The sequence below is a fragment of the Lissotriton vulgaris genome, chromosome 8 (assembly GCF_964263255.1).
Source record: "Lissotriton vulgaris chromosome 8, aLisVul1.2, whole genome shotgun sequence".
Lineage (NCBI taxonomy): Eukaryota > Metazoa > Chordata > Amphibia > Caudata > Salamandridae > Lissotriton > Lissotriton vulgaris.
The window spans coordinates 166,865,429-166,891,206 of NC_141696.1; the positions used below are offsets into that span (position 1 = coordinate 166,865,429).

Consider the following 25,778-nt stretch of genomic DNA (forward strand, 5'->3'; position numbering starts at 1 on the left):
GGAGTCTTCCTCATCCCTATCAGACACCGGGGAATACACAGTATGAAAATAGTCCGCAAAACACTCCACAATCTCGCTCGGTTCAGTCACACACTCGTCATTCAAATTCCGAATCACGGGAACCACACGATTCGCCCTGTCTTTCTTATCCAGCCACGCAATCAATTTACCCGCCTTGTCCCTGACATCATACAACCTGCCCTGTTGCTCCCTGTGCATTGTTTTGGCAGCATCCGTGACAAGGGACTTATAATCCCGCTGCTTTAGGCCAAGGGCGTGGAGTCTATCATGGGTAACACCTGATTCTAAGTAATTCTCCAGTTCGACTATTTCGGCCTCAAGACGCACAACCTCTTGATTCTTAGTTTTCTTAGCTTCAGAAATCAATGATAAGGCCTGCCCCCGAATGACAGTCTTGAAGGCTTCCCATACTGACACAGATGAGGACACAGACCCCTCGTTTTCAAGGAAGTATTGGTCTAGGGACTTTATCAAACTGGCGCGGGTTTTGGGATTACGCAAGTACCATGGGTTTATGGGAGCGACTCGCCCCGCGCTACTGACTCCAGCATCCATACGAAGCCACACTGGGGAATGGTCTGAAATGCCCCGGGCAAGGTGTCGAATCTCTCTAATTGAAGGGGACTGGGCAGCAGGCGTAAGGATGTAATCGAGTCTAGAGAGACTTCCATGAGCCCCAGAGTGAAAAGTGTACTGACTCTGCATTGGATGCATCAACCTCCAGCTATCTACCAGACCAAAAGTGTCCAAAAATCCACTAAGCCATGACTGGGATTTGAGAAGATCCCTGGGGGATGACAATCTACGGTACCAGAAACAACAGAGTTAAAATCCCCGCCCATAACCAGAATACCCTCAGGAAGTCCCACCACAACTTGCCCAATATCTGAAAAAGTGGAGGTCTGGAGGCCCGGGGGAACATATGTGGAGAGCAACGAAATAGTCCTACCCTCACATCTGCCAGTGAGGGCGGTGTAGCGCCCCCTGTCGTCAAGAATTACATCATCTATCTCCAGGGGGAGAGAGGACCGAATGAGAATGCCCACCCCCCTAGAGCCAGTGGTGAAACCAGAGTGTGCGGCAAGGCGATAACCCCACCTATTCATGGCATGACATATGTTGCCCGCCAGATGCGTCTCCTGTAAAAGAACCACATCGGGGGACAGGCGACGCAAAAATTGTAGCACCACACCCCGTTTTATCCTGTCACCCAACCCATTAACATTCCAAGATATTAACCTCAACCCACTATCCCCCATCCCAACAAGTGATGCGGAACTCACCCCACAAAAAGCACAACATTCGAGTCATAGAGAAAAACAATACGTTGCCTTGAAGTAGAAAAACAAACTTACAAACAACCCTCCCCACCTCCCAACCGAATCCTGTTACAACTCCCCCCTCCCTGCACCCCTGCATTAGACTAGAAAGCCACCCCAACTTGCAGTGTGCCTGTCGCCCTACCATTACCCAATCTACAAAAAGACCCTGGAGGAGGAAAGAGACCCACCACCCCCGCCACCCTCGGGCACACCAAAATGAATTACAAAAATAAGGAGGTTATAGAACCCAGCTGCACAGAGTCAAATTTTCGGAGATCAGGGGCCGAGTCGTCGTTTCTGCTCCGGCTCACCACCCTCGGCACCACCAGGGCGCTCAGTTCTGTCGTTCCGGGCAGGCAGAGAATCCAGCCAGTCACTCACATTCTCTGGTCGGTCAAAGAAAAATGTCCGGTCCTCGTATTCCACAGGAAGCCTGGTAGGAAACAGCATAGCGTATTTCAGGCCCAAGTCACGGAGACGTCGCTTCACACCCTGAAAACCCATCCTTTGCCTCTGGACAAGTTGCGTGAAATCCGGGTAGAAGTTGACTGTAGAGTTTTTGAATTTTACCAGGCCGCTCACCCTCGAAGCCTGCAGGATAACATCCCGGTCTCTGAAGTGAAAAAGCTTGGCATTGATAGGCCTTGGTGGGGCGCCCGGTTTTGGCTTTCCACCCGGAACGCGATGGGCACGCTCCACTGCAAAGAACCTGCTCAGTCCCGTAGGAGCAAGATGGTTCAAAACAAGGTCTTCCACCAAGAGGTCCATTTAATGGTTCTCAGGGTTTTCCGGGACACCTATGACGCGGATGTTGTTGCGTCTTGCCCTATTCTCGAAATCCTCCAGTCGATGAGACATGAGATCATTCGTTGACTTCAGGTTGCCAATCTCAGTTTGAAGTTCGGACACATCGGCCATGAGGCTAGACGTCTTCAAATCCAACTATTTCACCTTCTCGTTGGTTTTAGACAAATCGGCTCTGATCAAGGTGACATCGATAGCAACCGTGTTGATTTTGTGAGCTAGAGCCTCATACTGCTGGCCGATGGTCTCCTTCATGCCAGCGATAGCGCTCATGATGTCGAGACGGATCAGTAGGCACGGTGGAATCGTCCTTGGCGTCCTCCGGAGTACGGCTGGTGCCACCAGGGGATCCTTTAGGTTGTGTATACCGATCCATGACATTGGTTTGGACCGACCCCCCGCGAATGGGCGCCTTAGTTTTCCGTTTCTCAACGTCGCCCCTCGCCGCCATACTGGGAGATAAGCCCCGGAGGGGCCCGTGAGACCTGGTGAAAATGGCCGCCTGCGGGCAAGTCACCAAAAGTCTACAACAGCATGCTCGTGCGGCCGAGGCGAAGATGTAGTTCAACACAGCTGCGTAGAGGAGAGAAGGCACACTCTGATACAACAGAGCCTGGGTGAATCTCCAACAGAACGGAACTGTCGCTCCGTCAGACAATGCCAGGAACCAAAAGTGAAACCGAAAGTCGATGCAGGGCTACTGGGGGAAGACCCCTCAGCCGTTGTTGTTCAACTCCTTCCTGGCGTGCCAACTTGCCAAGTCCCCGGCTTACCGAGAGTTGGGCCTCGAAAGTTCGGATAAGCCTAATTTCGGTTCCCAAAGACCAAATCAGAATTTTAAAAGAGCAATGCGATCAGCAGAGGTTCATCTTCAAGAGCTCATCTGAAAATTCAGGATAACGTCAGGATAAATTGCGAAGAGTGGCGAGGGTCCCGGGAGCTCTGTGCTCACGCGGCCATCTCGGACGCTCGCGTAGCTCCCCCCCCCCAGCCACCCCTCTTATCAAGCTTACAGCTTTAGTGGAGGAATGAGTGGTGATGCAATGGTGTAACACAGGCCCCTGCAGCCCTTGCGGCACAGGTGGCACCCCCAACCCTTCAGGCCTTCCTCTCTCCCAAAACCTGTCAAAAAGGCCCCATTCCGCCCAAGGCCAATGAATATCTGTGAGATATGGGAGAATCAGAGGCCCCTTTTCACATTCGACAGGGGGGGGGGGCGTCATTTTATGATGGTGGCAGGGATGAGGCTCAGCCCAGGACTAACAAAGTGCCTACTCGTGCAGAACAAGTCTCAAAGGTTGCACTATTTGCTGTTAACCCTTTGACTTCCTGAGTGTTCGTAGAACCGTGTGTCAGGGTGCTTTTCAGAAAATGGACTCTGCAACCGATCTATTTTATTTATTTATTTATTTATTTAATTTGTATAGCGCGTTATAACCACCGGGGTCTCTTTATTTATTTATTTATTTATTTAATTTGTATAGCGCGTTATAACCACCGGGGTCTCTAAGCGCTGTGATCTAATAAGGGTAGCTCCACTGGCAAGTTATTTTCTGTGTGCTATGAGGTAGCGAGTGACATGTATGAATGAACAAAATTGTATTGCACATGTTTGGGATCTAATTCACCCCAATGTGCATCTTCATAGAAGAGCGTGAGGTGGTAACAAGCGAAAAGAGGAGTGAGGAATGGAAAACAGGAGTTGTAGAAACAGAAAACAAATGAGTTGTGGGAACAATCCAATACAATCCAAAATTCTTTATTTCGGTCGTTTAGACCATAAAAGATGCATACAAAGTACATTTACATTTACACAATCACGTTAAAAAAGTACATTACATTTTAAGATACAGTGATAACAAAGCTTAAAAATGTACCAAGGGAAAGAATGGATTGGATACTCAATTACAAAATGTTAAAAGAATAGTTTCAGAATGTTAAAAAGAGAAAGAGTTCTGATTGGGAGGAACATTCGAGTATTCTGCATTTAGGCGGGTAGCAGTTTTTTCCTTATCTGCCACATAGCCATAATGAACTTGGCCACAGCAAATACAATATGTGGCAAGGTGCTTGTCTTTAAAATTCTATATACAAACAGGTAAGACCTGGATCCCAAATTCCTGCATAAAGGCACCAGCCAGTATTTTCTAGGTCTCTTGTAGGCAGGGCAAAAGAAAAAAAGATGAATTTCCTCCTCGTCAAACATGTTACATCCAGAACAGGATCTATCCCCCCCTTGAGCCATTTACAGGTGAAGGTTTTTATGGGCGGAGTGCCTAACCTCCACTGTATGAACAATTTTCTCGCTAGGATGGGGAATATTTTGTCCATAAAATCTTCAAATTCATAGGAATTCTTAAATTCCAGAAAACGGTCGGTCAGGGTGCCATTGGTAGTAGCGGACAGGAGAAGAGCTAAACTAGATTCCTTATGGATACGGACCAAATTTTTGCGGGAAATAGTTCGACATCCCTGCTCTGGGTCCTCCCATAATTCCTGCAGTTTCAGCTGATACAATTCCTTTTTAATAAAGGCCAACCATGGGATTCTGTCACGCTTATTCAGGCTCATTACGTGAATGAGATCCCGCCTATAATGAGCAAGCTCTCTGGTGGTCCATAGCCTGTGCCAAAATCTTAGTGGCTTTGACTCCAGTTCTATGGCGATGGAAGGTAATCCCACATCTAATCTTAAAGGGATCAGAGGTGTACCACGTGGGAGTGCCAATAGGCGTCTTAAGAAGTTTTTTTCCACAATAGCCAGTTCACGCCTGCTCTATACCCCCAAAGCTCGCTGCCATATGATGCAGCTGCCTTGGCTTGAGTTTTATAAAGCTCTAGTGCTGGGCTTATAGGTTTGAAGGTGGAAGTGTTCACAACCTTTAAGATGGCACCTGAGAGTTGGGACAACTTCAGCCGAGATTTCACTATCTGAGGGTCCCAGGAAAGATTCTCTTGCAATGTGACCCCCAAATATTGGAAAGTTGTGACCCTTTCCAGACTGGCTTCGCCCAGGGTGGGATTTGGTCTAGTCTTGGGGGATGGATTGAAGATCATGAACTTGGTCTTCTCAGTATTGATCTCTAGACCATGCTGTATACAGAAGAGACCAAATCCATCAAGGATCCTTTGTATCCCCATCGGAGATTTGGAAAGCAAGAGGGTGTCGTCAGCAAACATAATAGCCGGCACCCTCCTGCCTGCCAAAAGGGGAGCGTCGTTATCTCTAACGCTGTCCAGGTGGGATATAATATTGTTAACGAAGAGGCAAAACAGGGTCGGCGCCAAGACGCAACCCTGCCTCACCCCTCTGCGGACAGGAAACCTGGAAGACAATCCGCCATCCCTCCCACACCTAACCTGTGCGTAGTTGTTATCGTGGAGCCTAATCATGGCATGCAGTAATTGAGTGGGAACACCAAGCTTTTTTAGGACCTCCCAGAGCTTCTTGCGTGGGACCATATCGAAGGCTGACCTCAGGTCCACGAACACCATGTATAGTCTTCCCCCCTCTATCCTCACCGTTTTCCAATACAGGAGGACGAGGCGGAAGATCTGATCCATGGTGGATGTGTTTTTCCTGTAGCCAGCCTGTAATGGGCTCAGGATTTCATTGTCCTCCATCCAATCCATGAGATGGTCCAGGAGAAGACGGGAGAAGAGTTTTTGGGGAACATCTATGAGACTGATCGGCCTGTAGTTGGCTGGGAGCAGGGGGGAGCCCTTTTTAAATATGGGCACAATCTCCGCCCCCAGCCAAGTACAGGGGATCTTCATGCCTCCCATAATGGCATTGAAAAGAATTAAAAAATACGGGCCCCAGATCTCTGGTTGATGTTTGAATAGATCGCCAGGCAATCTGTCCAGTCCCGGGGCCTTCCCCATTGTTAATCTCTCCATTGCACCCACCACCTCCCCTAGGGTAAATTCCAAGCCAGCTGCAAAGGTGGATAGATCACCTAAGGCAATATCATTGTCTGTAGATTGTTCGGTCTCTTGATATAATTTACCGAAATGCACTTCCCACGCAGAGGATGCAATGTTTGGCTCTACTGCGACTTTAGGCTCTCCTGTGCCAAAGTTGACCAAGGACCAAAAGTTTTTAAGATCACTTGATTCCAATGCCAGTGAAAGCTCCTGCATGTGGTTCCAGTCCCACTCAGACCTTGCCAGTGTTAGGGCCGCCTTGTACTCCCGCCTTAATTCGACTACCCTACCCCTGTCTTTGCCTTCTTTAATTGAGGCAATGAGCTCTGTTTTAGCCTTTTTGCACGAGGAATTGTACCAGGAAGAGGTTTTAGTCTTTTTACGTCGTGGGAGTACCACAGGATAAAAGACCTCGCCTAGTGCTCCCGCCAGGTTGTCATGTATTTGACCTAGTTGCTCATTAAAGTCCGGTTGCCTAGGCAAATTAATTAAGTCCTCCATTTCTTCAAATTTGGGTAGTGCTACTTCATAGATTCTTCTTATGTTATCTTCTGCACCAATTATTTTCCCCCATTTGACCCTCCGTCTATTGGAGGTAAGAACCAGATTCCCAGGGTCACCGGATGGATTGGAAGAAGGAAACTCGCCTGCAGGAGCGGGGTGTTTCATTTCTAGAACCAGTGCATTGTGATCGCTGTCTGTTCTAGGCAGTACCCTAAAATCCTGGACTTTGGACCATAGGGAAATATCAACGAAAATATAGTCCAGTCTCGATTCATGATCCCTTCTATTAAAAGTACACAGAGAGGGACTGTCGGCCAGGGTTCGTCCGTTACATGCCCTCACCGCATAATTCAGAGTAAGGGACATGATTTGGACTGCGAGAGGAGACCAGGATTTTGGATGGGGGGATTGACAAGGTGGAACACCCCAGTAATCATCTTCAGAAGTGATGGCACCCTCCTTTAGACCTTCCAGAGGTTCAAAGTGACAGTTGAAGTCGCCGCCCATTACTATTTTACAGTCACTTGGGAGTTGGCCCAGGAAGGATGAAAGATCGTCAAGTGTAGGTGATTCCGAGGCCACACTAACAGGGCGAGAATATACATTAACAATTGCCAGATTTACAGCGTTTGGCCATCTTAGAAGCACACACTGGATGTCCTGGGAGAACGTGGGTACGTTCTCCATGGTACACCCAATGTGAGTGGCCACCCAAACCGCCAGACCCCCAGAAGGTCTCCCCCTGCCACTCCAACTGGCCGGGATTTCAAGAACTGCATAGCCCGTTCTACTCAGGGGTTCCCTTGCCCATGTCTCCTGGAAGAAACAGATGTCACTCCCTTCCACTAGGAGATCCCAATCCTCTGTGTGAATTTTGTTTGCAATGCCCGCTATATTCCAGGACAAGAACTTCAAAAGCTCAACAGGACTTTTTGGTGCCTGCCCTCCTGATGATCCTAATGGATTTTCCGTTGCATCGTCCGCTGGTCGAGATGCGTGGCGACGCACAGGAGATTCCAGAATGGGCAGCAAAGTAGGAGTGGTGTTAAGGGCACACAAGACTTGAGGTGTTGGGGTACTGACAGATTGATTCTTGGGAAGATTAGGTGCAGTCCCGCCAAGAGTGGGTGGCTTTGGTATACTCCCTGGGGAAGATTCCAGAGCTATATTATTTTTAATCTCCGGCGCAGTGGTTACCACCCCCTGTCCCAGGGATTCGCTATCAATGTTTCTATTGGGTTGCGGGGGGACGCCCATGCCGAGTCAATCCACTTCATCCAGGCAGGTGTATCTGTTGGGGTGTGCATAATTAACTTAGGCGGGAAAGATATTATGCCTAGGCCTGTATCTTGTCCCATCCACAGCGAAACCCACCCGTGTCCATCCTTCGTCCCTCCTCACAGTGTGGGTTGGAACATTGGGATAGAAATATGAGAGGGGAACCAACTCAATAGTAGTGCTGCCATGATTACCAAGCCAATTACAAATGTGTGTGACTACCTGGGGGTTCCTAAAGCTGACAATAATGCAATCCCCTGCTCTTTTCTTGACGGTGTACCCGACCCATGGGACCCTTCTGACCATGAGAACCTCTCCCTTCAGGTGCGGCGGTAGGGGTCTATGAATGTTTAGCCAACTGATTACCTTGTTGCGTAAAGATTCATAGGGTTCCGTTCCGCCACTTGCGAGCTCGGGTACCCCCATCAGGATTACAGTGTAGCCCACCGCCTCAGGAGGTAAATGTACTGCCTTTTGCCTGTATTTAAGGCCATCCACCCTTTTAGAACCGTTATCCATCCCATTCGAAGGTCTCTCCTGTCTGGGTAAGCTGGCCGAGGTTAATTGCTTCGACCTCCTGGGAGCAGGTATTGGTGGCACTACCCTGGGAGATGAGACAGGTGCTATTTGGCGCTCCGATATAGCACCATTATTGGTGTTTTACCCAGGGAGAGCTGTCGATGTGGTTGCAGCTGCGGCCGGTGAGGTAGTTGAAGGGTGGGATTCTCCGGTGGTGGGCCCCTGTAATACCCGTGTATTGACTCCCCTCCCCGTCTGGACCTCAGTGCCCATACTTGATTTTTCAAAGGCTATTAGTCTAGATTCAATTGAATCGAGTTTCAGGGCGAGGGGATTTAGAAAGTTCTTAAGGATTTCAGTAAATGAGGTAATAAGAAGTTCTATGTTGTTAGTAGGAACCCCGCCAAAGATAAATGGCTCAGGAGGCACAGATACAGAGGGGATAGGTGATGTTACCAGCACTTCTGGGTCATCATTACCCGAAGCTAGTAACACAGAAGTACTTGAGCTATCTTCCCTCACTGGAATTATAAGATCAGTTTTAGCCCTTTTAGCATTTTTTGATTTTCTAGATCTTTTCCTTTTTAGTTTAGGTACCGGCTCCATTCTGCACCCCGCATGCTCCAATAGGAATTTGAATCCCCACCCTGAGCCCCGGACTGCACCGACTCCACAGCAGGGGAGAGCTCCACATCACTGAAAACCCGAGATGTGTCCCTATCCCTCTGCGTGAGTGATGGGGTCCTAAGCTGTTGAAGTACGGACTCTATAGTTTGGTCAATACTGTCCATTAAGGACAGGTGGGTGGCATCAAGCATTACAGGAGTACTAGTATTGGCAACTAAACTCGTTGAAGAACACAGAACATTATCTTCTACGCCCTCCTCTATTGGTGTAACAGGCAACAAAGGGCCATTACTGCCCGACATATTAATTTTCTGGAGGAATTTGTCCATAGTACCTGAGACCGCAGTCGCAGCCTTGCTTCTTGTTTCCCTACTTGCCATGGTATATCGTCCACAGTGAACAGGTCCGCGTAAGGGAGCCGGGAGGAAGGCCTTAGATGGGTGGCCCGGTCCGGTCTCTTCCGCCCTCTAACGGCCTCAAACGGCCCGCCCTTTGCCCGGGCTTAGCCCGGCGCCCGCCCGCGCGCGTCCCGCGATGCACGTCTAAGGGCGTGGTTCTATAGCCGCTGGCCTTGAGGGGCGTGGCCAGCCGGGAAGAGTCTCCAGGTGCGGCGTGTCAGCAGCCGCCTCGATTCCTGGGACTCGCAGTCCCGCTGCTGCGCCGATGGTGGTGTCTCCGCCCTACAGCCCACAAAGTCTCCTTCCAAAGATCAGGGACACAAGAGTTCACCCTGCACACAATCCTCGAACGGCACCCACCCGGAACAGAAAATGTACCTATTTTGTGTGGCAATTAATTTTATTGGCTTTAATTAAGTACTGAAACATAACAGCAAATACAGTGTCTTGCAAGACCAGCAGGGATCCATATTGACTTGAGATAAGCTCTTTTGGGAAGGGATAGTTGTTTAAAGATGCCAGCAAGCATGCTTCTGTCAGAGGTACCAAATCAAGCTCTGGGCATTGGTAGTTTAGCAATTTAAAAGAAACCGAGGAAAAAGAAGTGGTACACATTGATTTTAAAAACGGTGTGGAGGTGTGAATTTTCGGCTCTGTTTCTTTCTCTCTATTTTTCACTGTATGTGACACCCTCCTTCCTGCTCTTTCCGGTTTGGCAAGTCGTACATTTGAGTTGTGTGTTTCCTGTTTGGACAGCTGCGGAAACTGATAAACTCTAGGGAGAGGAAAGCGACAGTGAACAGGACTGAATGACTCTGGAAATGTAGGAGGTTAGGAAAAAGCGAGGAGCAATCCATGACCAAATCTGTTTCTCACTGTGGGAGTTGTTGACATACAAGCTTCAGCTCGATTTTGCAAAGTCAGTGATCTATCGTGGGTGGCGCAGAACAACTTAAATGCATTAGATGGATGTAAATGCCTTTTTAAGTGTAAAAAGCCTTTTTAAGCTTTTTCCTCCTTACATCTTAATTCCATTCTAACAGAAGGGTAAAGGGAAATAACATTCTCCCACTTTTTGTCACTAAATCTCGCTTTAAGGTGATTTTAAATGTTGACGCGTAAAGAACTCATCCCTCTCTTTGAGTCTTCGGAAAAAGCAGGAGGCCAATCAACAAAGTCGCTTATGAGTATGGGAAGCAGTACTACAGACATATTATTTGCGTACTCTTACACGCCTTTGTGAATTAACCCCGAAACGTCCTACCACTAAAGGTGGAGAGAGAGCACAATCTTTTCTATTTGTACTAAATGTGTATGACTATCCCTGAATATTCACATTTTATTCCAATTTCATATATTATGGGGGCAAGTTCACTAAGGCATGTAAAAATTCATTCTTTTGATTTATTTTTTTCCGCAAGTAATCTCTCTTTCAATGCTCCATTCGATGTTGAAACATTTCTTGGTGAACGTATAAAACAAGCTTTGGCAAAACCAATAGGTCTTGTATAAGTATGAGCCGCTGGCTATGTCAATGTTTTTTAGCCATGTCGTACAGCAGCAAGTAGTGCAGCTGCTATGGAGGGTTGGCTGAAAGTAAAAAAAAAAAGCAAAAAAAAAAAGCATCATGACACGGTCAGCCCTGGGTGTGTCATAGCGCCATTTTTTTGCTTTAGACAAGCAGCACAGCAGCCACGCTACTATAGCTGCTGTACAAAATGGCTAAAACACTTTCACATAGCCAGTGTCTCTCAGATAGGCAAGATGAATTGGCTTTGCTAATGCTTGGTTTTTAACGGCGATCGGTACTCGATTGGGCAGATGGGTGTAAGGGGGCAAGCAACATTGTGGCAGAGCTGAATAAAAAAAAATATTAAAGTTAGAAAAAAAGCTCTGACACTACCAGTAGTGCCTTCGTCTCAGCACACTTTTTGTAATGACGGGACCAACATGCACACCGGGAGTAGAGTGGGATGGGGCAAGTAACACGGCAGACAGTGGCAGGAGGGCAGGGCGGAGCAAGCAGCATGAATGACGTCAGGAGGAGGTCTGGAGGGTTCAAGCAACATCACTGATGACTTGGTGGCGACAAACCACACGAAGGACAGTGGAAACATATGAACTCTTATGAGGTGTAAGTAGCTCTGAAAGTGCAAGCAGAAGAGAAGAGACAGTCAAACCAGTGCATACTGACCAAAGAGGAGCAGGCAAATGACAAGAGACGAAGAAGCCAACCAATGATCAGCAACTGATGGGCTCTAAGACCCCTGTAAGTAAGCAAAATGCGCGCTGACGTCCATTCTTTCCTTTCCAAGCCAGACAGCTCTGATCTGGATTGAGCAGCCAGTCAGTCATTTTTTGACTGGCCTTTTTTTCGACTTTTTGTCAACCTTTTTCCGAGATTCTTCTCCTGGTGTGAGGATGTCACACAAGACGTTAGCTGATATCAAACCATGTGTGCCCTGTCACAGGCAAATGTTGGTAACAGACCCCAACTTGGTGTGTTTGGGGTGCCAGGAACCAAGACACTACTCCGATGACTGCTGCGCCATGCATCGGAAGGCGCTAGGGAGCAATCTGTCAAGCTTCTTGCCGCCTAACGTTGTTCCACTCCGCAACGCTTGAGGTCCCGTTCTGACATTCCTTGTCACATTCAAAGTCATCGGGTAATTCGGGGAAATCCCACAAACGTGAGAAGTCACAGAAGTCCAAACATTCTTGGACGTCCCCACATCTGTCAAAGTCATCCGATTGAGACAAGGGAGCATTGGCACTCCAGACTCTGTGAGTGGCAGGGTCTGAACCTTTTTCCGATCGACCCTTCCCTGATTGTCCCAGAGCGAACCCCGCCAGGTTAGAAATTTTATACAGCCTTGCACCTCATTTTTGGTGGCACAGCCCCACTGGAGTGCCGTTGGGCCCCAGGGCACAGGAGGGGCCCCTACTGGAACCACACCAGTTGGTTCACCCTCAAGAGCAGACGGCCCCAGGGACCCGTGCTGGATCCAGAGCAGAGTCGCTGGTGAGATGCAGATCTTCCTCGGCACCCACTCCAGTGCCGAGGCCCCGCCCCATCGTCATACCCTAATTTGACACAGCACCGACCAAGGATATCTTCCCCAGAGCAGAGCCAGTGCCTTATTTAATGGATAGGCCTCGAGAGGGAGACATATTGGAGAGGTCTATGGCCCCCTATGGAGAGGACCCAGTTGAGGAGGACAACTAGTATGAGGAACTGGGATAGGCTAGTGGGTTAGACACCTCACTTGACACTGGCTTTGTTTCCCTCCTACTGTGACTATGGAGAAAGGAGCATCTTTTGCAAAGGTGGTGTGCAGGGCGGCTGAGGCACGGACCTTAACCAACCCTCAGTGGCAGTCAAAACTAACGTTTTGATAGAGGTGCTTCAGCTCGAATTTTCCCCCTCAGAACCCTTACTCCCATTTAATGTAGCCCTTACAGACGTACTACTTGGAGACTTGTAGAAGCCATGCACTGGGGCTCCTGTGAATAGGATGATTGCCTACCGCCTCACCCAGCTCCCCACCCTGGAGAACTTGGTGATCCAAGACTCCTCATCCCGCATTCACCCTGGCGCGTTCGCTACTACTCCACCAGATAGGGAATCCAAGAGGCCGGATACCTTCGATAAGAGAATGTTCTCTTCCACCAGCCAGGCACGGCATGCCTATTGGGCAATTATTCCCATATACTATGAGATTCGGTTGCGCAAGTGCTGCCTACGGTTCCAGAGGAGTCCTCAGCCATAATCTCTCAGGCTGGTGCCAACTGGAAAGATGCAGCAAAGTTCTCCATCAGATGTAGATTTGATACTACTGACTCATTAGGCAGAGCAATTTCATTGTCAGTGGCCTTGCTGCACCATGCCTGGCTGAGAACAGCAGTTTTACAGTAAATGTCCAGGCATCCTTTATGGACATGCCCTTTCATGGCTCTTACCTATTTGGCGACAAGACGGATTTAGCGCTGGAGCGCTTCAAGAACAACAGAGCTACAGCCAAGTGTTTGGGCTTGTCTATGGCTTCTCCTCAATCCTAATCCGCCTTCGCCCCTTTCTTGGCTATGGAAGGGGTCTCCAGCCATGCCCATACCCTCCCAGCAACCACGGCTAGCAGCCTTCTCAGCCTTTTCTTTGTGGAGGGTGCAGACCCAAAGCCCCAACGACTATGCGGGACCGGCGGCCAGTGGTCAGGTCAGTGCACCACCCCTCAGGCAGCCGCTGCCTCCAAGTCTCTTCAGTGTGCCCTCAGACCATCATGGACACTCAGTGGGAGGCAGGATATGCCATCACCTCCCGCACTGGTGGTCAGTAACATCAGGCTGTTGGGTACTACAGATAGCCCAAAGGGGCTTTTCCCTCTCCTTTGACACCCCATCCAGCCTTTCCACTTACTTACGATCGGCTGACGGAGGACTATCTCTCCTTGCTCCATATAGAAGTGCAGGCTCTCTTGGCCAAGGGAGCCGTAAAGAGGGTGTCTGCATCAGAAATAGGTTGTGGTTGCTATTGCCGCTACTTTCTCTTGCCAAAGAAGAATGGAGGACGTTCAGTTTGATGTGTCTCCTTCAACCTTACCAGTACTCTTCAGATGTTCACCAAGGTGTTGCCGTTGGTCGCAGCTCATTTACGGTGGTCAGGGATTTCAGTCTTCTCCTACCTCGACGACTGATTGTTAAAGGCGGGCTCGCCCCAGGCAGTCGTCTCCCACCTTCAGACTATGACAAACCTCCTGCACTCACTGGGGTTCACTATCAACATGCTGAAGTCACACCTGACTCTTTCTCGGACGCTCCCATTCAACAGAGCTGTTCTGGACATGGTAGAGTTTCTGGCCTATACTCCAGAGCAGTGAGTCCAGGATAATCAGGCTATGATACAGACGTTTGAGCCTCTATCCTGGATTTCAGTGAGACTGACTCTGAGGATGTTGAGACGGATGTATGATGTTAGCACGCATACATTTATCACGCATACCATTACCACGCATTTTTTACAACGCAGGACCCTTTACAACGAATTCCATTACAACGCATTACACTACAACGCAGATACTATTACAACGCATACCATTACAACGTAAGTATATAATATTTTAAAATAATGTAACTAATAATTATTTAAATATTTTAATTAATTATATTAATTTTTATTTAAGAATTTGTAAATATATATGTTAAAAATACCCCTATACCCCTGTACCCCATAACCCAAACCTAGCCCTGAACCCTAAAAATACCCCTGTACCCCATAACGCAAACCCAGCCCTGAACCCTAAAAATACCCCTGTACCCCAAAACCCAAACCCAGCCCTGAACCCTAAAAATACCCCTGTATCCCAAAACTCAAACCCTGCCCTGAACCCTAAAAATACCCCTGTACCCCAAAACCCAAACCCAGCCCTGAACCCTAAAAATACCCCTGTACCCCTAAACCCAAACCTAGCCCTGAACCCTAAAAATACCCCTGTACCCCAAAACCCAAACCTAGCCCTGAACCCTAAAAATACCCCTGTACCCCAAAACCCAAACCCTGCCCTGAACCCTAAAAATACCCCTGTACCCCAAAACCCAAACCCTGCCCTGAACCCTAAAAATACCCCTGTACCCCAAAACCCAAACCCAACCCTGAACCCTAAAAATACCCCTGTACCCCATAACCCAAACCCAGCCCTGAACCCTAAAAATACCACTGTACCCCAAAACCCAAACCCAGCCCTGAACCCTAAAAATACCCCTGTACCCCAAAACCCAAACCCAGCCCTGAACCCTAAAAATACCCCTGTACCCCATAACCCAGCCCTGAACCCTAAAAATACCCCTTTACCCCAAAACCCAAACCTAGCCCTGAACTCTAAAATACCCCTGTACCCCATAACCCAATACCCCTAATAAATGTTTTAAAAAAAAGATAAACTTACCTATACTTACGTTGTAATGGTATGCGTTGTAATAGTATCTGCGTTGTAGTGTAATGCGTTGTAAATACATGCGTTGTAAATACCCTTGCGTTGTAATGGTTTCGTTGTAACAGTACTTCGTGGTAAAAGATGCGTGGTAGCGGTTGTATACCTGTTGAGACTGTTGGACCACTTCCCCTCCTGCATCCTGCTGGTGGGCCATCCACACTTGCATATGCGGGCTGTGCAGTGCTACATGAAAGCCCAGTGGGCCCAGCATCAGGAGACTCTCCCACATAGTTTAGATCTCAGAGGGAACTGCAAAAGACCTGCAGTGGTGGATAACAAACTGCGAATTGGTCAGTGGCAGACCCCTCTCCCTTCCCTAACCAGAGTTGACTTTAGTGACAGATACGTCACTTCTGGGCTGGGGTGATCAACTGGGAGAGTTGGAGATAAGGGACTCTGGTCTCTGGCGGAGTCCAAGCTTCGCATAAACCTGATGGAACTTCGGGCGATTCGATTGCCTTTCTTCCTTAGATCAAGGGTTGGCTGGTGCAGGTGTTCACGGACAACACCTGTGCCATTTGGTACTGCAACAAACAGGGTGGGGTTGGGTTGTGGACCCTGTTTCAAGAGGTTTTGCATCTCTGGACATGGCTGGAATGTCAGGGTATTTCCTTGGTGATTCAACGCCCAACAGGCTCTCTGACCTCCAGGGCAGGCTTACGTAGCCAAAGTTGCCAACGATCATGAATGGCATTTCCAACTGCAATGGGGAAAGCCTTACCTAGATCTGTTCACCACCGCCAAAAACATGCAGTGTCAGCAGTTCTGCCTGCTAGAGTTTCAAAGGCAGCTTGACAACACTTTTCTACTCGAGTGGAGCTCGTGCCTCCTGTACACCTTTCCATCAATACCACTCCTGCCCAGAGTTCTCAAGAAGATCAGGAACAACCAGGCCCAAGTCATCCTTGTGGCTCCAGATTGGGCACGTATCCCGAGCTACTGAGCTTGACTGTCGGTCCTCTGGTCAGGCTGCCTCTTCGGGAGGATCGTCTCCTGCTGCAACAAGGCAGCATCCCAACCTGCACACCCTCCGCCTCCTTGCTTGGAGATTGAGTGACAACAGTTGACATCTTTTGACCTTCCTCTCACAGTCTGTGATGTTATTCTGGCAGCCAGGCGTCCCTCCACTAAGATGGTATACAATTGCAGTTTGTGAAAGTTTGCATCATGGTGTGCCTCTCACTATGTCAACCCTTATCTGCACCTCTTTCACATGTTCTTTTGTTTGCACTGTCTTTGGCCCCGAAGGACTCTGCTTTGTGCACCATTAGGAGTTACCTGTCTGCCATCTCAGCATTTTTGTGGCTGCCGTAACAACATTCTCTTTTTAAGTCACTAGTTGTAGCTAGCTTTCTTAAAGGGCTGCCACATATGTTTCAACCTAAGCCCTTTATCATACCTCATGAGGACCTCAATCTGGTCCTTACCTTTCTCATGTGTGCACCATTCGAGCCTCTACACAATTGTTCACTTTGGCTCCTGACCATCAAAACTGCCTTTTTAGTGCCCCAATATCGGTTAGGAGGGTCAGCAACTACAAGTGTTCTCAGTGCACCCTCCATATACCACCTTTTACCCAGATAACCTGGTCCTCAGGACACGTGCCTCCTTAATTCCAAAGATTGTCACTCCTTTCCATGTAGGCCAAAACATCACCTTACTTGCCTTCTTTGCTCCACCTCATCCCTCCAAAGAAGAGGAGGGACTTCATGGCCTGGACCCAAAAAGAGCATTATCGTTCTATGTTGACCGCACAAGAGAGTTCCGTGTGGACGATTGTAAGAAGCTGGCTCTTTATATGATACATCAAAATGAGATATATCGTGTAAAGAGTCCAGGGGTTCCCTTATAAGTGAACAAGGGCTTGCTCTAGCGATCCCAAGAAGCTCTTCTGGGGGTAGTATGGTCGAGCAGCCTTAGGCTTATCATAGGGGAGTGTTAGACATTCACAATATACACACAATAGTCAATAAAGGATACACGACTCCATAAAGAGATCAACACTAATTTATAAAAAAAACACATATTTTTATATATATTTAAGCACCAGAAGCAATTCCTTCAGGTAAGTGCGTTTTGCAGAAGAAATACTTTTGTATTCAAAAAGTCAAAACTTAGTGCAATTTTCAAAAGCTGCAATGTTATCCTATTGAAGGAAGAACAAGTACGGCATTCAGGTACAGTACAGTGACTTATGGGACCAATCTCTAGGAGTTAAGGTGAGTGGTGGGCAAGAGAAAGGCAGCACCAGCAGAACACCACAGTGGCACTGGGGCGGTGGAGGATTGAAAAACAGGATTGTATGCCCAATGTTACTATATGGGGATAGGTCTTCACGTAAAGAGGCTGTTGGCTTGGACTGGGAGGCCAGTCAGGCTGAACCACCAGGAGGGCTCAGGCATCATGATGCTCTGGGACGTAGGGACACCTTTGGTCCTCTTCTCCACAGGCCAGGGGCGGCTGGTGCAGGCTTGTCCTTAGGCGTTGAGTTTTCTTTACTGTGAGCAGTTGCAGTAGTGGGGGCCAGCATGCAGAGGCTGCAGGCGATGTCTGGGAGTCGATGAGAGGTTACACCACACTAGACATGTTCTGCTGAGGGCTGGGGACCATGCTGGCACCATTGGCCAACTTCACCACAGGTTTGGAGCAACAGGTGCAGTGGTGGCTTTAAGCGTTGGGTTTTGGCAGTCTTTGCAGTCCTCTCTGGTCTCTTGGGTTGCCTACAGAGTGCAGGGAAGCAGTTCCGCTACTTCTTGGGAGTTCTTGGTTCCTGGGTGAAGTGCTGACAGGTCTCCCAGGCTTTGGACACTCAGCAGCTGCAGGACAAGTTGTCTTTTGGTGCAATTAATGTAGTCAGCAGGCAGGCCGGCAGGGTTGGTGCCAAGTCAGTTGCTGGGTCTTTTGTTCTTGCACTTGCGACTCTTCGTGTCCGTCTTCTTCTTTCACACTGGAAGGATCTGATTTTCTGGTACCAGGGACCCCCCTAAATACTGAATTTAGGGGTGTTAGGGGAATGTAGGGTAGTAGCCAATGGGCTACTGATCCCTGGGCTCATTATGCCCCCTATATGACCACTTCCTGTGGGAAGTGGACATAATCCTACCCCAGAGTTCGTAGGTTTGCTATCACAAAGATGGGCACCTCTGAAAAGTCATGTCCACTTCAGGTTAGGCCACCTTAGGGGTGGTACTAGACTGAGGATGGTCACACCTACCTGACTAGCTCATTTTCTGTCTGTCCAGTGCCAAAGGGCTCTGGACAAAGGGGGTCAGCTTCCTCGCATGTGAGGGGAGCCAGATTTGCATTTCAAAGGCAGAAGCTTCTTTGAAGCTCGCCTACTTAGGAGTGCTAATGAGGGGAGGGTGTGTGAAAACCCTCTTCCCTTGCAGGCTTTGTTTCTGAACTCCTGAGAACAAAGGCCATCACCCTGGGAGATCAGAAACCTGTCTCGGGTGGAAGGTTGACAGAGACCAGTCAGCCAGCACACAAGAGGCTGGTAGGTTTTCAGGGGCACGTCTAAGATGCCCTCTGGGTGCATGTATTAATAAATCCAACACTGGAATCAGTGTGGGTTTATCAATATGAGATGTTTGATACCAAACATCCCTATTTTCAGTGAAGCCATCATGTAGCTGGGGTACTCATTTTCACTGGTGTCCAGCATATGTTCTGCTTTCCTGTTCACTTGAACTGGGAGTAATGGAACTGACCAGCACAGGGTCATATCTGCTCATGCATGTGTGCCATAACAAGTAATATAAAGCACCCTGCCTTAGGACTACATGGTCTGATTTAGTGGTGACTTAAAAATACTACATGCGGTGTTAGGGGACATGGTACACAGGGATGTGTGTTATAGAGTGTTTTCACTTTTGTCTGCACCAAAACATGCTTCCTGCATTTACAGTCTTGCACGTGTTTGGTGAGAGGTCCCTTAGGGTGACACAATTAATTCATGCTGCAGCCCTTAGGGACCTGCTGTAGTACCCCAGGCCCTGATTATCAGGGGTACCATTTACTAGGGACTTACAGAGGATGCTAAATGTATTACCAAATAGGGGAAGCAATTGTACAGTTTTCAGGAAAGAGATCCAGCACTGGGGACCTAGACAGCAGGAACCCAGTGCACTTCCAGTCGAAATCACATCAAATACGAGGCAAAAAGTGGGGGTGACCATGTTGTTTCCTACAACGATCAATTCTTCGTGGGTTATGTGGGAGCAAAGAAAGGGAAAGCTGTACTGAAAAGACCATCTCAAGATGGATTGTCTTGTGTATTAAGATCTTCTACGCATTGACTACGAAACAGCCCTCTGAGGACTTGCGGGCTCACTGTACTACAGCCAAGGTTGCGACCACTGCATTAGCATGCGGCGTTCCTCTCTTGGATATTGCCAGGGAGCAATGTGGGCATTTCTGCACACGTTCACAAAACATTGCTGTCTGGCCAGTCAGGTCTGTTGTGAAGGGCACTTCGCCCATTTGGTCCTACAGGATGTTTTTTCAAATCTGAATCACAGTCCCACCTTTGGGGTGGTATTGCTTGAGTATCTGTTCAAAGGTAAGTAATGTGCGGCTAGATATCTCCTTCAGAAAAATAATTTACTTACCTTCAGTAACACCTTATCTGGTAGAGACTCTGTCTAGTGGCAGATTCCTTACCGACCCTCCCATCCTCCCCGTTCCACGAACCACTTTCAGGACCTTAGTCTTTTCCACGCCAGTGGTCAGTCCTCATCATGGCTCTGTGCTCCTGGCATGGAAAGTCACAACTCCGCTGATGCAGAAGCAAACAACGCCACCTTCCGGTGCGCAGGGGTCCTGCTAAAAAATCTTCAGGATTCAGTCTGATGTTTAGGGATATTTAAAGGTAAGGTATTTGCGTCTAGATAAAGCCTCTACCAGGTAAGGCGGTACCGACGTTAAGTAACTTGTTCTTTTCCACTTGTTCACATCTCTACCCCATTGTATTGGTGTGGTTTCATGGAGAAAAAGGCTATTCTTAAAATATTCCTCATCATACAGCTGTTCTCGGTCGCAGAGCAGTCCCCTGGCACCATCACACCAGAATCATAGAGGTAGAAAATGTGACCATACACATTCTTTGAATCCTGGACCATCAGTTGAAGTGGTATACTAAAACGTTTGACCCCAGTAAATGGCCATTGCGCATGGAGGAATTTCAGAATGTTTTCTTTGTTTCATAATCATACACCCCTGTGGATTAACTCTGCTCCTTCTGACCGCTCCTTAGGAGAGTGCATGGTATGAATGCATAGTATGCAGGGATTTCAGAAGTCCTTGAAGAAGACTGTTGACGTGGTTAAGGATCTAATAAGGCCAAAACATTTTGACTGTATGAATAATTGATATTCAATTAACATCCATATCACACCTTTTAAATCATATCTAGGGTACCCACCAAATGAAAGGATCTTCCTTGGGTATACGCTAAGATATTGTAACAAAACATTTGTTTCCCCGCTTCTATCCAGTTTAAATTTATCAGGAACTCCCAGAATTGGTTGAGTGATTCAAGGTTGTATGTACCTATCCAAACATGGGAAAATGGCCAATGATCAAGCATTCCACAAAAGAAAGTGGGTGATGTGACTTCTCAAATTATTTTTGGATACCTACATGATGCAAGAGGGTACCATAGGTGGCCTCTCTATTCATAAGACTTACGTAGTTGTTGTGTAAGGTATGTTTCTTTAGGGAGGAGGTGCATTGAAAAGTCTTGATTCTTTTCTTTTTCCTTTAGGTGGAATTTTAGACCCTGGTTCAGTGCCATCAAAAATACTAAGAAATAACTTAAACTTGATTAGAATGCATACTTTTCTGTGTGTAAACAATGCCTGAATATAGTTTTCACAAATCATTTTGAATTCGAAATATTATAAACAATATTGCGCACAAGTTCATCAACTCATAAACCACTTGAATTGTTAAGAAAAATAAAACAATGAAAAATTAAATAATCGATAAACATATTTTTTTTTTAGGACCATCATGATATGCTTCTGGAGATTGAAAGGGACAAAGCTATTACCGACAAGGTTATCCTGATCCAGAAAGTTGTTCGCGGATTTAAAGATAGGTAAATTGAAAACTGTGATAATCTTTAATGTGGGATGTTTTCATTGATATTCCAAAACAATATCTAATTTAGCAGTATGCACAACTGACACGCCGACACATCATTTTGTAAGTACAGACCTGTCAATAAAATGGAAACAAAACCGGATGCTGAGAAGAAAAAATAGTGGGAGAGAGTAGGTTGATTTGGTTCTGCAGAATTGTCATAGATCTGTAGAGACTAATTGGGCAGGATTCACACGCCAACCATTTAGGTGAATATTGGGGAACATTATTTCCTAAAATGTTCCTACTTTGTTTCTAACCCTTAGCAGGAAGCCCCAATTATACTCATGGAGGGGTACTTTAGTTAATTTTAATGTCACTTCCACCAAACTACAGATTCAGCCAGCACTGAGCTTTTGAAGGACACAGCAAACAGAGATAAAAAAGATATCCCGTAAAGAGCCCCTAAATAGGGAAACACTGCGCATTGCAGCTCTGGCCCACGGATGAGCTAGCCAGATGGTGAAGCATGCCACTCCTCTGGGTGGGTGAGAGCTCTTGCTCTGATGATTAAAGTACCCCTTCTAACCTGTCGACCGCTAGGGTAGACAAATGGTGGTAGCATAGTCTTTATATTTAGGAACAGCACTCTTTTTCTGGGTATTATTAGAGTTGCGTGTGTTTTTGTGTGCTGGACCTTGATCACTCCTAGTCCCTCTAGGTTGTTTGTTTGTTTGTTTTTCCTGCCTGGGTTCACCGTGCCACTGGTGGCAGAAAGAAGCAGGGAAAATCAGCGATAGTAGCCCCACCTTAAATAGTGTAGGCTTACGATCAATGCGACCTGGCCACCATTCCAAAAGCTTCTGAAGCTCTGCTGTGGGAAATTCCGTGGTTCCCCCATCGTTAAAACTTCTACTTCACCACCCTCTAAATGAGACCCATAGTGTTTTCATGGGCATTCATTCAGTACTTATTGTGCATTTCAAGAGGGCCATAAGGCCTCACTCATTTTTGAGAATATTATTTGTTGACTTGGAGAATGCACCAGGTTGGATTAATATGAAAAGGTTTCCCTTTTGAATAAAAGAGCTGCAATGTTTACTCTGTAATGTACAAGAGAAAGTGTTAAAATAAATGTGGAACAATTACTATAAAAACAATCTTTACGCAAAGCCCATCAGTTTTAATCGATTAATATAATATTACATATGTAAAAACTCTGAACACAGGACTTGGCTGTTTACAAATATGCATCAAAAACTGAACAAGGTACCATGTCTATAAAATTGAAGAGCTGGAAAATGACCCAATGCTTGACATGGTATACAGTCAAAATATCGAGTTTTTTATTTCAAATTACATTAATATCGATTCAAAAATATAGAATGGACACAATATCGACTGGACAGAATATAGACTACAAAAATATGGACTAGAATAGCATTATTATCGATTCCAAAATATAGAATGGACAAAATATCGAATGGACAGAACATAGACTACAAAAATATCGAATTAGAGGTAAGTACGTTAATATACATTTTTTAAAGTGTTTTTTATGTTACTATATGTGTGAAAAGTGTATATTTATTTTATAATTTATTTTAATTAATTAATTTTATGGTATTTTATTTTTACGTAATATAAATCAGTAGCAGGTTGTGGGTTTATAGGGGAATAGGGTGGGAAGTAATTTAATTATAATTAATTAAATATGTTAATTTATTTATTGGTATTTATTTTGAATTAATTGTTAATAAATTATTAATTGGTAATTATTTCAAATTTAATTGGGAATTCAGTTTGATTAATTGATAATTATGTTAATTATATTAATGTATTTTCTGTAGCGGGTTGTGGGTTTATAGGGAATAGGGTGGGAAGTAATTTAATTAAAATTAATTAAATATGTCAATCTATTTATTGGTATTTATTTTGAATTAATGTTGAGTTAATTATTAATTGGTATTTAATTAAAATGTAATTGGTAATTAATTTTAATTAATTGATTAATTGGTAATTAATTAAAATAAAATTGGTAATTCATTCTTAATTAATTAATAATTGGTACGTAATTAAAATATAATTGTTAATTAATTTTAATTAATTGATTAAATGTTAATCATGTTAATTGTATTAATTTCTTTTCAGTAGTGGGTTCTGGGTTTATAGGGGAATAGGGTGGGAAGTAATTTAATTATAAATAATGCCATTTTTAAATTTATTTATTGGTTATTTTTGTTGAAATTAATTTATTATAAAAAACTAATAATAATTTTTAAAACAATTAATTGGTATTAATATTTAATTAATTTTCATTCTATATGAAGTATTTACGTTCCCTACTGTTGCACTCATTGGAATGGGAATAGTAATTTTTATCCCTACGCTATCCAATGCTTTCCCTACTGTTGCACTCTCTGGAGTGGGAATAGTAATTTTAACCCCTACGCTATCCAGCGATTTCCCTACTGTTGCACTCATTGGAGTGGGAATAGTAATTTTTACCTCTACTCTATCCAACGCTTTCCCTACTTTTGCACTCACTGGAGTGGGAATAGTAATTTTTACCCTCCCGCTATCCAACGCTTTCCCTACTGTTGCACTCTCTGGAGTGGGAATAGTAATTTTTACCCTCCCGCTATCCAACGTTTTCCCTACTGTTGCACTCACTGGAGTGGGAATAATAATTTTCATGCCTACGCTATCCAACACTTTCCCTACTGTTGCACTCCGTGGAGTGGGAATAGTAATTGTTATCCCTACGCTATCCAACGCTTTCCCTACTGTTGCACTCTCTGGAGTGGGAATAGTAATTTTTACCCCTACGCTATCCAACGCTTTCCCTACTGTTGCACTCACTGGAGTGGGAATAGTAATGTTTACTGCTACGATATCCAATGTTTTTTCTACTGTTGCACTCACTGGAGTGGTAATAGTAAATGTAACTCTCTCGCTATCCTATGGTAAATATATTGCATATTTTAATATTAATACTATGTTAATATATATATATATATATATATATATATATATATATATATATATATATATATATATATATATATATATATATATATATATATATATATATATATAAGGTTTTTTTTAAATTATGTTAATTATCTATTAGTTTTAATGTTATTTAAGTATTTTAAGTGTTTTTACGTCTTCTCAGCCTAGGATTTCTAACATCTTTAGTCCGCTAGCCATGGCAGGACCAATCAATTCTGCAAAATTTGAAAAACTACAGAGCAATCAAGCAGGCAATGTGAGTGGTACTTGTGGGGACGACTCTGGTGCGTCTTTGGAGCAAATCAATATGGAGGGGGAAAAAAATGCTCAAGGCCCGAAATCAGGAAATCAGATGGTAGACCCAATCCTGGGAAATGAAGAGATTAGGGCACTTACAAATACAACTATAATTACAACCACAATCGAGCAAAGTGAGCAAATTAAGAAAAGAGAGAATCTCCCTAAGTACTCAAGGGGAGCATCGAGCCATGAGAAAACCTCTTCTTCTCCCCGTGTGCAAACGTCTTTGCTGGGGACAATGCTACAGTTAGGAAATAACGTATTTTCCGAGGAATCAGCCTCGGACTCAGACATATATGAAACAGGGATGTCCACTTCAAGCAAAACAAGCAAAACAAGTGAAACAAATGATGACCAAATACCAGATGTAGCAACCTCGGAGATCTTAGACTCCAATGAGTCCAGAAAAGTTAGTGAAACTGGTCCACTGACGAATTCAAGGAAAAAACTGGAAAAAAAGAGGGCAAGAGACAAGATGTAACTCAATAAATGAAGAGACTACAGATCACAGTAGCAACACTGACCATATAAGAGCAAGACCTAAATCAATACGAAAAAGTCCGACCTCAAAATCGTCGGGAGTAGCAGAACATCTTCAGCAGTGCAGCCTAGATGAGGCAGAAGGGAGAAGTCAAAAGCAATCTGGAAATAGACGGGGCTCAGGAACAACTGTTGAGCCTTTGCTGAGCGAAGTGCTAAGCTTCATTAAAAATTTCCATAAGGACATTAAAAAAGATACCCAAAGGAATCACCCTGACATTGAAAACCTGCAAGAGGCAATTAAAAAAGTGGGCAATATCTGTGCTGAGATTTCGGATAGAATGTCCTCAGTGGAAGGGCGTGCAGAAAATCTGGAAACTGATGTAATTAAGCTGCAAAAACAGGAGAATGAGCATGATGGAATTATAAAGGACCTCATGATGAAAGTTGAAGATCATGAAAATAGATCAAGAAGAAATAATCTGAGGTTCCTGGGAATACCTGAAGGCTTTG

At 45.6% G+C, this 25,778-nt stretch overlaps 1 protein-coding gene across 1 annotated transcript in view; it reads left to right on the plus strand.

The window, feature by feature from the left end:
- Positions 1-25,778, plus strand: part of MYO7A (myosin VIIA) — a 778,803-nt gene that overhangs the window by 504,278 nt on the left and 248,747 nt on the right. Inside the window, exon 20 of the mRNA XM_086933887.1 lies at positions 21,392-21,486. Within this exon, the coding sequence (XP_086790013.1) occupies positions 21,392-21,486 (95 nt within the window). The remainder of the gene's footprint in view (positions 1-21,391; positions 21,487-25,778) is intronic.